This window comes from Triturus cristatus, chromosome 2_2 (assembly GCF_964204655.1).
Source record: "Triturus cristatus chromosome 2_2, aTriCri1.1, whole genome shotgun sequence".
NCBI lineage: Eukaryota > Metazoa > Chordata > Amphibia > Caudata > Salamandridae > Triturus > Triturus cristatus.
This window is the reverse complement of record NC_140582.1, coordinates 785,411,640-785,424,853: the sequence shown is the minus strand read 5'-3', so window position 1 is coordinate 785,424,853 and position 13,214 is coordinate 785,411,640. Positions and strand designations below refer to the sequence as shown.

The 13,214-nt window shown below is 41.0% G+C and overlaps 1 protein-coding gene across 14 annotated transcripts in view; it reads left to right on the top strand.

Annotated features, from left to right (window-relative positions):
- EXOC1 (exocyst complex component 1) overlaps positions 1–9,853 on the top strand; it is a 330,473-nt gene extending 320,620 nt beyond the window's left edge. For all 14 annotated transcript variants that reach the window (XM_085642066.1, XM_085642062.1, XM_085642061.1 and 11 more), the window contains one exon: positions 9,215–9,853. In XM_085642066.1, coding sequence (XP_085498192.1) covers positions 9,215–9,367 — 153 coding nt within the window. In that variant the 3' untranslated portion in view covers positions 9,368–9,853. The remainder of the gene's footprint in view (positions 1–9,214) is intronic.
- Positions 9,854–13,214: the final 3,361 nt, after the last annotated feature.

Genomic DNA, 13,214 nt, shown 5'->3' with positions numbered 1-13,214 from the left:
AGAGAATGTTACACATCTTCCCCCTTATTGGAGGAACAAATTTGCAGAAATTCCAAAATTTATAACCAGAGATACAATTGACAATTCAAACCAAATAAAATTCTTTCTATAGCACATACAGACTAAGCATGTCAAACAAAGTATAACAATTTAAACAAATATAAAAATCATGACATAACAAAATCCTTAAAATGAGCAGGTAGCCTACAAATTCTCCTAGAAGCAAAGGGAATTACAACAAGAAGAACTAGTTGAAGAATTGAGGTTGACAATATTATCCTGAGAAACAGAAGTGGGCGTGTTAGAGGAAAACACAGGAGTTTCAAACAAAATGTAATCATCTGATTCAGAAGTAACTGCAGTTTTAACATGAATCATGGCTTGTTGTTCTGAGAGTGGAACAAGTCTACTCTAGTTCCACCATCTTCCATCCTGAAGTAAACAAGAACTAAGACCAACCTTTAGAATTTTGTAAGGAGAAGTAAAGGAAGATTCTCCTTTTTTGACACCAAAAGGTTTTTTAATAAGGACCCATGAACCCGGAATCAAATGATTAATTTGAGAATGTTTGCGAACATCAAAATGAGATTTTTGCTTACTTTGTGCCAAAGTAACAGTTTGACGTATTAGTTAATCTTTTTTTGAATTATTAAGACTGTTAGAAAAGGAGGAATATTTCTCTAACCAGGAAGGCAAGAGTTAAGTGCGACATTTTCTGCCCCTCAACAATTCAAAGGGAGTGAAACCAGTTGTTGAGTGAGATGAAATGTGGTAAGAATTAACCTTTTCTTTAAGAAAGAGGTTAACATCTAAACCAGAAGAAAGAGCACTTTGAATTCCTTCTTTAAGAAAGCGATTAGCTCTTTCAACAAGACCATTTGCCGCAGGACTATATAAAGCTACTTGAATATGTTTGACATCCATAGATTTAAAAAAATCTTTCATGGCATTTGATACAAAGTGGGTCCCGTTATCTGTGACTAACTCTTTGGGAGGACCTTCAAGTGAAAAAACAGACTTGAGAAATTGCAAAACAAAATGAGTTGATGCTGACTCCACAAAAGAAAAATAGATCCATTTTGAAAAATAGTCAATTAGTACCAACAAAAATTTTGAAGAACTTGGTAAAAGATTGAAGGGGCCAGCGAAATCTAAAGCAATTTTCGACCAGGGACTGTCTGAAAGAGGAACTGGACGGAGAGGATTCTGAGTAGTCTTCCAATGTTTATCCAAGATTACACATTGAGGACAAACATCTACAAAAAAGGATACTTGAGCATTCAATGAAGGCCACCAATAATTTTCTCTGAGTTTTTTACAAGTGGCAGTAACTCCAAGGTGACCTTCATGTGCAATAGAAATGATTTTATTCCTAAGAGAAGACGGAGGAATAAAACAACCATTTCTAGTGCAAATGTCATTTTCCAAAGACAATTCTGAAGCAACCTGAGCATAAGATTTTAAATCATGAGGGATATTACGAATGGGAGGCCAACCTTTAATGATGAAATTAGAAATTTTTTTGAGAGTTTGATCGGTGGAAGAGGCTTCAATCCAAACTTTTTCTGAAATGGTACCATTAGAGATAGAAGAAGCATCGATGGATGCTACTACGCAGTCAAATTCATCAATAGTATCATCAACTAATGGTAAAGGGAGACGAGAGAGGCAATCGGCTCTGAAATTGTTCCCGCCTTGTATGTATTTGATGGTGAAGTTGTACTCTTGTAATTTAGAAAGAATACGTACAAGACGAGCAGAGGCTTTGCCAAGTCATCTCCTTGTAAAAGGTGGACTAGAGGTTTGTGGTCGGTAAAAATTGTAAATGGACAGCCCCAGAGATAGGTTTTAAACAAGGATCTAGATGCAAATGCAACTGTACTGTATGATCTTTACCAGAACTTTATTGACCAAAAACAGCACCAAGACCATTAAGACTTGCATCAACAGTGACAGTACAATGATGACCATGAACAAATGGACTAAGGGCAGGGGCGTTAACGACTAAATTTTTTATGTTAATGAAGGCTGTGTTAACATCATTGGACCAGACAAAGGCAGTTCCTTTTTTGAGAAGAGATCTCAATGATTAAACACAGTAGGAATAGTCTGGTACAAAGCGAGCGTAGTATTCGCAGAGACCTAGGAAAGATCTGAGAGCATCTTTGTCTGGTGGAGGCGGAGCCTTAAGGATGGCTTCTACGTTGCAAAATTTTGGTTTGATGCCTTCGGGTGTGATGGCGTGACCTAAATAGTCAATTTGCTCAGCTAAAATGTTGCATTTATCAGGTTGAACGGTAATACCCCTTGCACACAATATGGAAAATACTTTATGTAGGGTATCTAAGTGTGATTCTCTGCTCTCAGTAAAAACAAGGGTATCATCCTGAAAAGCCTGAACATTTTTAACATCTTTAAATAGGACATCCATAACTTTTTGGAATACTGAGGCGGCTGAGGCTAGGCCAAAAGGTAGTCTCAAGCATTTCTGTGCACCGAAAGGAGTGACAAAGGTGGTAAGTTCCTGAGAATCAGCATATAAGGGTATTTGGTGATATGCTGAATGTAAATCAATTGTTGAGAAGTACTTTGCGTGACCAATGTTTGAGAGCATTTGTTAAATATGAGGAAGAGGATGGCAGTCAACTATAATGTTGCGGTTTAAGGACCTGAGGTCCACGCAAAGACGAAGATCCCCATTTTTTTGTTGTTGTAATAATACCTTCTGCAGAAAGTTTCTCCAATTGTTTTTTTAGATCATTTCTGACACTGACAGGAACAGGTGTGACTTTGTGGGTAACAGGTGCAGCATTTTTTTTTTTTTTTTTTTTAAGTCTAATGACCTGTTCAAACCCTTTGATGTTACCAATTTTATCGCTAAACACAGAAGGAAATTCTTTTTTAAGTGTATCAATGGAACAACATTTTTCAACACAACCGTCGATGGCCAGTATAGGAAGGTCTCCTAAGACGATAGGGTTTTTATGACCAGGTTTAAGAATAATGCCTAATTTGGCTAAATCCTTCCAACCTACCAGATTTCTGCCTCTGATTGCAACATATACTTTAGTGTCAGTAGATCTCCCAAGAATTTGCAAGGAACCAATAAAGAAACCAAGCAAATCAATATCCTTTTCACCAAAAGCTTTTGGAGAAATGTCAGGAGCTTGAAGAGTGATGGAATGACCCCAGGTATTAAAGAAAGTGGTGTCAGCCAATACAGTAATTGGGGCTCCGGAATCAGCCATAACTTGTAAGGGTTTGTCATTTAATATAGCTTGGCAGAGGGGACGTTCAAAATCTATAGAATCAAAAGGTTCATCAATGGATAAAAGGTAATTAGAAAAGGTATTGGTACAGTCAGAGACAGAAGATGCAGAGGATGGAGGAGATGTATTTTGTAATTCAACATTGTGGATTTTAACAACTGGAAATGAACGGCGAGATTTACAAAATTCTTGGAAGTGACCAGTTTTCTTGCATTTGCTACATTTTCTTCCCAAGGCAGGACAAGAGGGAAAGTTTGCAATATGGTTTTTGTTACCACAGCGAAAGCAAAAGATCCTTTTAAATTCTTTGTTAACTTTGATGGCAGAGACAGTAGAAAATTCTGAATTGTCAGAAACATAGGAAATAGGAGAATGACCCTCTTGGCCTGACAACGCTTGTGAAGAGACAATAGAACACTCAATACTTTTCCCTATATCAATGACTTCCGATAAGGAGGGATAACGACAAGTTAAAAGGCGTTCTTGCATTTTTTTTTTAAAACAGTTAAAAACAAATTGATCTCTAATGGAGATGTCGGTGTAATTGTCAAATTCACATGTAGAGGCGAGGAACCGAAGCGCAGCTACATATTCTTCGACCGATTCATCACTGGCTTGTTTTCTCTTAAAGAAACTGTGTCTCTCCAAGAGAACATTTGGTTCATCTGAAAATAGTTTCTTAAGTTTTCCTTTTGCTTCAATGTACATGTTCCAGGTGCCATCAACGGAGGGTCTAGGAAAAGGAGGTAAATTGTCAACAATCTTTTGTGCAGCAACACCCAAATGATTATAAAGGAGGGCGTGTTTCCTTTCTGGAGAATATTCTTTTCCGTCAATGCCAACCAGATAATTTTCAAAAATATGAATCCGTTGTCTCCATTCAATTTCCGGTTTGCCTGGTCTTTGTAGAAATGGTGGAGGATGTAATGCATTATCCGAAGAAGACATGGATCACATGAAGGATTAGTATAATTACGAATTCCAGTAAACGAGAGGCTGTAAAATGCTGAATTTGTAATTGGAGAATAATAAAATATTAAGTACTTGAAATATTGTCTTATTTTATTCTTCTTCTTAGAGTTAACAATGTAGAACAATCAGCCTTGTATTAAATCCTTTTATTTGTAAGAGGAGATTGACATGGAATGTTTTTTTGTAAAATTCTTCTTAAAATTGACAATGTAGAACAACGAACCTTTGTATTAAATCCTTTCAGATTGATTTGGAAGGTTAGAATTCTGGAAACAAACACTTCAAAAGAATGTTCTTCAGAGAAAATTCTGAAAGAAGAAGCAACTCGTGAAACACTTCTGTTGCTATGTAACCTTTGTTGGTCAGAGTGTGCCAGTTTCCAGAATGTTTTGGCAGTCAGCGCGCACAATGACTTGAAGTTCCAAGTCGCATGGACAAATTAACGCTCGTGCTGGCCGGAATGCAGGAAACACTTAGTTGCTAGGAGGCGCGTATACAAAAGCGCAAACAGAACGTGGCTGAGTTCGCGCTAAGTTGCACTTGGTTGCTAAGAAACGCGTTTAAAACATTAGGATTAGCTCACGTTTCTTTACTTGGCTCGCGCTACAGTTTGTTAGGCCTCGCGCAACAGTTTCAGTTAGAGTATCAACAAAAGCCAGCGCAGAACAGAAAATTATTAATCAGACCTGAATGGGTGTGTCCTGCAGGTCCGTAGGTGAAACAAAGAATCATTAGCTGCGTTTGCCCTTGGTGTAGTTCTTTATCTATAAACAAAAATCGTTGGATGGAGAAGACGCGAAGGCGAGACGTTTCTCAACCCCACTCCTGGTACCAAATTATGTGGTGGGCAATAAATCAGCTTCCAGTTCTCGTTTATTGTTTTCTTCTTTATTTAAAATCCTTAATGAGTGGACCCGCAGGAGAGCGGCTGTTGCTCGATACGAAGACAGGCAGGAAAGACAGAGAGAAAGCGTTCTAGAATCCAGAGAGAAAGAATAGGTAAAGGAGAGAGAAGAAAGACCAGAAAGAGAATGTTTCAGAGATGCATGAGACTCATATGATGTAGATCTGCCTGCGAATAGTGATCCTGACCTCTACCATGTTGAAGTTCCCTGCCAGATGACACCTCTTCTTACCATGAAGGTTCTAGGTAGGGCTGCTGCTTACCACAAAGTGAAGATGCATAAAGAGCCCGTCGAGGAGTACTTCCTCTTTGAGACTCTTTCTTAGGCTCATCACTCCATGCAGTATCTCCCATGCTGAAGGGGATACTCAAGCCAACCCCTGTCATTTTCAAGGATCTGATAAAAGCCTGGATTATTACCCCACGGGTTGACAAAAAATACAAAGCCTCCCCTTGAGACCCTATATATTAGAGGCCAACTCCCACCACATTCCCAAGTCGTTCATACCTCTCGTACAAGGGTGAATGCTCAGGACACCAGCAATGCTCGTCCACCAGACAGAGTAAAAGGATAGACGTGCCTGGAAAACGAAGTCGAGACACAGCCTGTCAACCACTTGTGCATCACAAATTCCATTGGTCTTCTCTCTTGATAGGACCAGGCCCACTGGGACGAAATGGATGAGATCCTGCAACATGTACCAGAGGAGATTGTAAAAGGTGACGAGAGTTGATCACAGAAGGCAAACTAATTTCAAACACAATCATCAAGTGCAGCCTAGATGGTGCTGACACCTCTGCTCGGGATGTTAACTCTAGTCACCTCCTCCCCAGGCATGCCTGGCTCTGTGTCTTCGACGTTCAACAGCATCACCTTAACCTGCCCTTCGATGGGAACATCTCTTTGGGCTTCAGGTTGATGAGATGCAGGAGAAAAGAAATCAAAACAGACAAGGAAACTGTTAAAGCAATGGGTGCTCTACAGACACTTTCCTCACGGGGGTCCTTTTGCTGCTCCACATATCGCAACGGCTCCAATATCACATCCCCTGAAGCCTCTGTGTATTTCCAGTGCCAGTCTGCCCAACCAGCTTCCACAAGGGGCTACTTCAGGGGTGCCTTACAGCAGAGCGACTTCATGGTTGTAGTTGACATCAAACACGCCTACTTCCACATTCCGATTCATCCGGCGCATCAACGCTACCTCTGGTTTGTGGTAAGTGATCAGCATTACCTGATCAAAGTACTGCCCTTCAGGGTCACCACCGCACTCCAGGTTTTCACAAAGTGCCTTGCAGTAGTAGCAGCGCCCCTGTGTATACAGGGCATACATGTATTCCCCTGCCTGGAAGATTGGCTGAAAAATAGTGCAATACAACTGCATTGCCTTGTGGACACCCAAGCCTCTATAGACCTACTGCACAAACTGGGCTTTACCATCAACGCTGTAAAGTCCCATCTCCAACCCCTTCAATTTCAGCACTATCTGGGAGCCATACTCAATTCAGAGGTCAGTGAGGCATATCCCAGTTTGGCAAGACTCCAGTCTTTCGAAGTCTTGCTGCCTCTTTTTCCTCCAAATCAACAGGTCACAGTACAGACAGTCATGCGCCTGCTAGGCATGATGGCCTCCTGCATCGCCATAATACCCCACGCAACATTGCACATGAGGCCGCTGTCTAACTCGTCAGTGGTCTCAAACGGAGGGTCATTGGGAAGATCTAGTGTTGATCAGTACCTGCACCAACAACTTGTTGAGAGGACGGCCTTTTCTCAACCCAATTTTGCAGTTTACTGTCACAACGGACGCATCCTTCAAGACCGGACTGTCTAGGATCAGTGAGTCCCACACACAGGGATCTCCACATCCGGAATTTGGAACTGCTAGCGATCTATTTAGTCCTCAAGGCATTCCTTACCCACATAGTGGGCAAGGTAGTCCTCTTACAGACAGACATGTCAGCCATGTATTCCATTCAGAAGTAGGGGGCACCCGCTCTCCTCAGCTTTTTATGTTCGCTCAGCCCATCTGGTGCTGGGCTCTCCACCACAGGATCCACCTGTTGGCGGATTACCTTCCGGGAGTGGACGACGACTTTGTCGACCTTCTAAGCGGGATGCAGCAACAAGCCCACTAGTGGGTACTCCACCGTACAGTCCTCTTGCACTAATTCCAGTGATGGGCGTTTCCGGAAGTGGACCTCTGCGCCTCAGCAGAAGACACAAAATGCCCAAACTTCACCTCCAGATTCCCATAGACAATGCACTATGGATGAACTGGTCAGGGATATTTGCCTATGCTTTTTCACCTCTCCCCCTCATTCCACTTGTGGTTCAGAAGCTACAGCAGACCTTCCTCACTCTCCTCCTAGTGGCCCCCAACTGGGCCAGACAGCCGTGGATAACCACTCTCCACAAACGTTTGGTAGTTCCGCACAAGAGGCTGGACCTTCTCATGCAGAACCATGGAGAAACCAGGCTCCCTGACCCCAACAGTTTCAATCGTGCGATTTGGCTCCTGAGGTCTAGAATTTGGTTATCTCAATCTACCTCCAGAATTCTCTTAAGGAAGTGCGCAGGCCAACCACTTGTGCCTGTTACGCTGCCAAATGGAAAAGATTTGTCTGCTACTGCCTCTCAAACCACATTTACCCCCCTGGCAGCCACAGTTCAGAACATTCATTGTTACCTTCTACGCCTCCAAACTATTCGTCTAGCCTTCCCCTCCATTCGGCTACACCTGGCGGTGTGGCCGTATTCCTCCAACGTAAGCAACATGCCTCCCTCTTTAGGATTCAAATCCTAAAAGCTTTTATGGAGGGGCTCAAAAGCACCCTTCCTTCCGGGTGCCTCAGGCCCCGGTGTGGAATCTTAATATTATCCTCACAAGACTTATGGGACCCTGTATAGCCCCTCCAGTCATGTCCCTTTCAGTTTCTTTTTTAAAAGTAGCTTTTCTGGTAGCTATCCTGTCACTAAAGCATGTCCGTGAGCTCCAGTGTTTAACCTTGGAAGAACCTTTCAGGTTCATAGAGATGGAGTGTTCCTTTGGATCAACCAAATATCTTCTTAAGGTGGTCACTTCTTTACACCTTAGCCAGTCTATAGAACTTCCAGCTTACTTTCCACAACCCCCCACTTGCAGAAAGGTTTCTTCATACCTTACACCGCTAACAAATATGATCTGCAGATTACAGGTTTGAAGGCCGATTTATCCTAACACCCTTTTGAGTTCAGTGGAGTACGCACCAATATGGTGCTTAGAAACCGCAGAGGACCAGAATGAAGCATTGTTTACAAACTAGTTATTGTCAGTTCCATGAATTCCCTCGGCCATTCACCTATCTATGCAGTCACTCAGGCAGGCATACATTCGCACTCCTACAGTTCATTAATGCACCCAAGCACTCACCCATGCTTCCGTCGATGTTACCGTCACTTACCCATGCCTTCATTTATCCATTCTTTGACTCATCACGTTTACCAGATCTCCAATCCCCACCATAAGTTATACAAAATTGCCAATCAGTGAATTTGCACTTTTACTAGAAAGAAAACAAAACTGCTTTTGCAGTGTTTGCTTTATGGTGCCTACAGGAGCGCGTTTCTAAATGCATGACAATATTTCTTTATGTGGATTAAAAGAATGAACAAGATAAATCTGTAATTGCACCTGAAGAGATACCTGTGAGAGATACAGTTTTTGGGTTAGGGGAAGCAGGCATAGGATGAAGCCATGGAACCTACTGCATTGAAAATCACTAAGTCTACAAACCTATGCTACTTAGTCGTATGCAAGCGTGAATGCATGAATTTTTTTATTATGACGTGACAATGCCTGTTATCCATATTTTAGTTCATGGTTATGAAAAATAAAGTTTACTTTAAATTGACTTTAATGTTAAATCCATTGATCTTGATATAATTTATAAGAAAAGTAATTGAATAGTTGTTCTTTTTAACTTTAGTTATATCAGTATTAGATTTGTAAAAGCTTTTAGCACATTTACTTTACAAGCATACACAAATGTATTCAAACATTTTACACATAACATTTGTTTTTTAACAGGTGGTGTGGCACTCCATGCAAGACGAGTTTATTCGCCAGTACAAGCACTTTGAAGGTTTAATTAATCGGTGTTATAAGGGATCTGGAATTACTATGGAATTTACAATCGAAGACATTCTTGACTACTTCTCCAGCATTGCACAGTCTCACTAGCAACCGAGAGTTTATATGAAAGAGTAGTCCTATAAAGACTTTCAAACTTTGATATGCTGTTTGAATGTAATTGTGTGCCAAGTGAGCTTTTGTGAATTTCAAAATACAATTATGTCTATACAACTGGCAATTGTGGCAGCAACTACTGGTCCAAGATCGAGCCAAAAGTTCATAAGCTGTACCCTACATTATAGCTTGTTTTAAATCAATAGGGATCTATTATTCTATAAACATAATTGAAATGTAATTCATATTATTCACTGTATATAGAGCCTATTATGTCTGAGATACTTCCCTACTCGCCTTCCTGTGATAAGTGTTCATGTTTTTGTTTGTTAGGTGAGTACTAAACACCATGCATTACTTTACTTATCATGTCAACTACAGTTTGCACTACAAAAGAGGTTAATTATGGATATTTTCGGTGCATGTATCTTGGTAATGCATTAAGTTCTTACTAAATTAAAAAAGTATTGTTTTTTTTAACATTCTGGAATCTACATTGATGTATAAATTTAGAAGACACTCTATGAATGATCAATACACTGTGTTCATTTCCTTAGCAAAGGTGATAGACTGACGAAAACCATAATTGAATATTTCTTTTATTATCAGTACAAATAATGCTATAATTTTCCAAAGATCCAATCCCAAGTATCCTACTAAGCACTTGCAGAGACGGGCTGCAGTACTGTTCTACTTTTGAAGTTATGTCACCTATGCCATTCTTCCTGTAATGTGCATGTTTCTAAATGGATGAAAATAATTGTTATATTTCAGTCCATGTACTTATAATTGGGAGGAATGAGTTCTTCTCAAACGTTCCCATGGGCAGAGGTCAGGATCTTGCACCCTTGATCTAATATTAGCTTGGGTGCTCTCCCATGAGAGCTGTGTACAGTCCAACGATCTGATAGTGGTCCTCTTCATGAGCAAGTGTTTCTAGAATTTTTATGCTGGTTGGTTATACTCTTCACGCTGACATTCCGTATAAGTGTCTTTGAATGTTAAGCAGACTAACAGGTTTACTGAAATGTCCATTTACAAAATTACATTGCACTATTGCCTGAGGAAAACAAAAAATAAAGCAGTTGCATACCTGCAGCTCAGCAAGCACACATCTGACATTATAATGATTGCTGGAGTATCTTTCAAGTTGTTGAGGGTGGTGAAGCTTTCCATTGAGTAGTTGTGGATTACATTTCTTAGATTGAAAACAGAAAATTTGAGTCTTTTCATCACCTAATACTTCAGCCAATATACGGATAAACTTGAGAAAACCATTTGAACTTAAACATTTCAGAGTTTTACCTTCCAGCTAAAGGATGTTTCCCCTTGTGTAATCACAGAATTTGTAAGACTGCTCATGTAAGAAATTAGGTTATTGGTTGAGGGGGGGTGAAAGCCACTCTAAGGCACTTAAAAAAAATCCTTGTCAGTATGAACCATAAAAGTCACTAAATTAACCTGTGCTTTTCCTTCTTGTAGTTTGGCTCAAAAGCAGTGAGGCTTAACTTAGGGACAGTGTAAAGTATATATGCAAAACACAATCACTAATAAAGTGGAAACACAGCAATAGAAAAATCCCGGACCCATTAAGAAAAATAGAGAAAATTGTAATAAATAAAATGACACCAAAACAAATTAAATCCAATCAGTAGAATCGGAGTTATGGATATTTAAAGAGTTTAGTGAAGTCTAGCACGTAAAATAGAAAAGCATCAACCGTGGGTATCTGGTCACGTGAAACCGGGTCAAAATCAAACTTTACGACTGACCACGATGAAGCGTGGTCAGACACAAAGAGAGGATTGGGCCCTGTCTTGGGTTACCTTCAGACTAAAAAAAAATTCTGAAGAAAAGTCTTGGAGAAGGTAGAGTTCAAGTGGGCAGGAAGCAGGCGGTGTCTGAGTAGGAGTCTTCGACACCGGAAAGCCGCTGGACAAAGTCTCGGTGAAGCCATTGACGATGGCAGGAAAAAGCTCTGAGTAGGAAAAGTTGGATTTCCAAGTTGAGGAGGTCATCATCATCAATGTCGAGTTGGTCATTGTCGAGTCCAGAAGAGGGCTCCACCTGGCCGTATACCTTAGCCAGGAGGTACAGCTGAACTGGATTTGCTGCTCCAGAGAAGAAGGTAGCAGTAGCTACCACAATGTAAGGCTGACCGGTGATGCACCTTGGGTGGATCGGCCAGCAGGTAAGTCTCTGTCAGTTCTTCAGGAAGTTTTTGTAATAAAAAAAATCGAAGTCCCAGTTTTTAGGGAAGTCCCACCAACATCACTACCAAGGGTCCAGGATTTGTGGTACGCCTCTTCGGGGGTTAGGGCTCACTGCAGTAGAGGCTAGCATCAGGGTTCATGGCCTCAGGAGATTTTTATTTACCAGTAGCTTACACAGGAGGCCAACCAACTAGCTCTTGGAATCACTTCTGGTGGTGCTGAGTTCAAGGAGATGTTCCTGTTCGCTTTCAAGTAGCAGGCAGTCCTCTGTTAGCTTCAAGCTATCAGCGGCAGGGTTATTCCCTTTGTTGACTGTTTCCCAGTGTTCTGGTAGCAGCAGGGCAGCCCTTTTGGAGTCTTCTACAGGTTCACCAGTGTACTGAAGTGTTGTTCTGAGGGTTCAGTATTAAAACCGGGTAACAGCATTTGTGTGTGGGGAGAACACTCTGTCCTACCCCCTACATCTGGGTTTGAAAGGTTCTTCCCTTCCCTTGTCAACGCTCCAAGATGTCTAGAGTGGCAGAAAAAGGCTAGTGTCTGGTTTCTTTGTGTGTGCTAGAAGCAAGCCCTTTGAAGTGTAAGTGGGGCAAGGAACAGCTCCACCCTACCTATCCTGACAGGATAACCCATCCTGCTCACACATAGTTCTCTTTTGTCTTACTGTCTGGGAAGAATACACAAAGCCCAACAGCAGAGCTATTGACAGTCATGTGACCCAGGACACTCGCAGAGGTATAAAATGGTTCAGACAGAATAATGGCAACTTTCGAAAAGTGACATTTTCAGAATTGTGATTTAAATCTGACTTGCCATTAAAGAGGAAGTTAAATTACAATTTGACTCTAAATGTGCTATCTCTACCTACTCCCAATCTAAAGTTAGCACTTGTCAACTGTAACAAGGTAACCCAGTGTTAGTCAATGGAGAGATAGGCCTTACAGTGGTGAAAAACGACTTTAGGAGTTTTTCACTACCAGGACATGTAAAACTTAAATCCACATGTCCTACATTTCAAACACAAGGCACCCTGACCTTTGAGTCTTTAGGGCGTACCTTAGGGGTGACTTATATGTATTGAAAGAAAAGTTTATTTGGTATGTATTAAAATGAAAGGTTTCTTGTGCCAAGTTGAAATGGCAATTTAGAACTAAACTGCAGGCTGCAATGGAAGGCATGAGAAATGTTTCAAGTGCTGCTTTAGTGTGTGGCGCAATGTGTGCTGCTGGTCCACTGGCAGTATTAAAATTTCAGGCCTTGGATACATGTAGCACCATATACTAGAGTCCTAATGCCGACAAAAACTAATTCAGAAGAACAGGAGGTGTGAAGGCAAAACATTTAGGGGAATACTGTGACAAGGATGCTAAGTCTACCAGATTGCTTCAGAAGTCTGTTGCCCCTAAGATGGGTAAAAGGTTCTGGAATTAATATTACGTGGTAGAAGAGTACACAGAAGAACTATTCCTGATTCTGCGCTTAAAGGGAGAAGACTAAGTTTCAGGAAATTGGAATCTGAGGGTTTGTGGGAACCATACAAAGGAGAGATATGTATTTCTATGGAAGGATTCCTCCTTGATAGATATCTCAACTTCCATTATCATTAATGGGAGCTATGACCTTACCTTGGT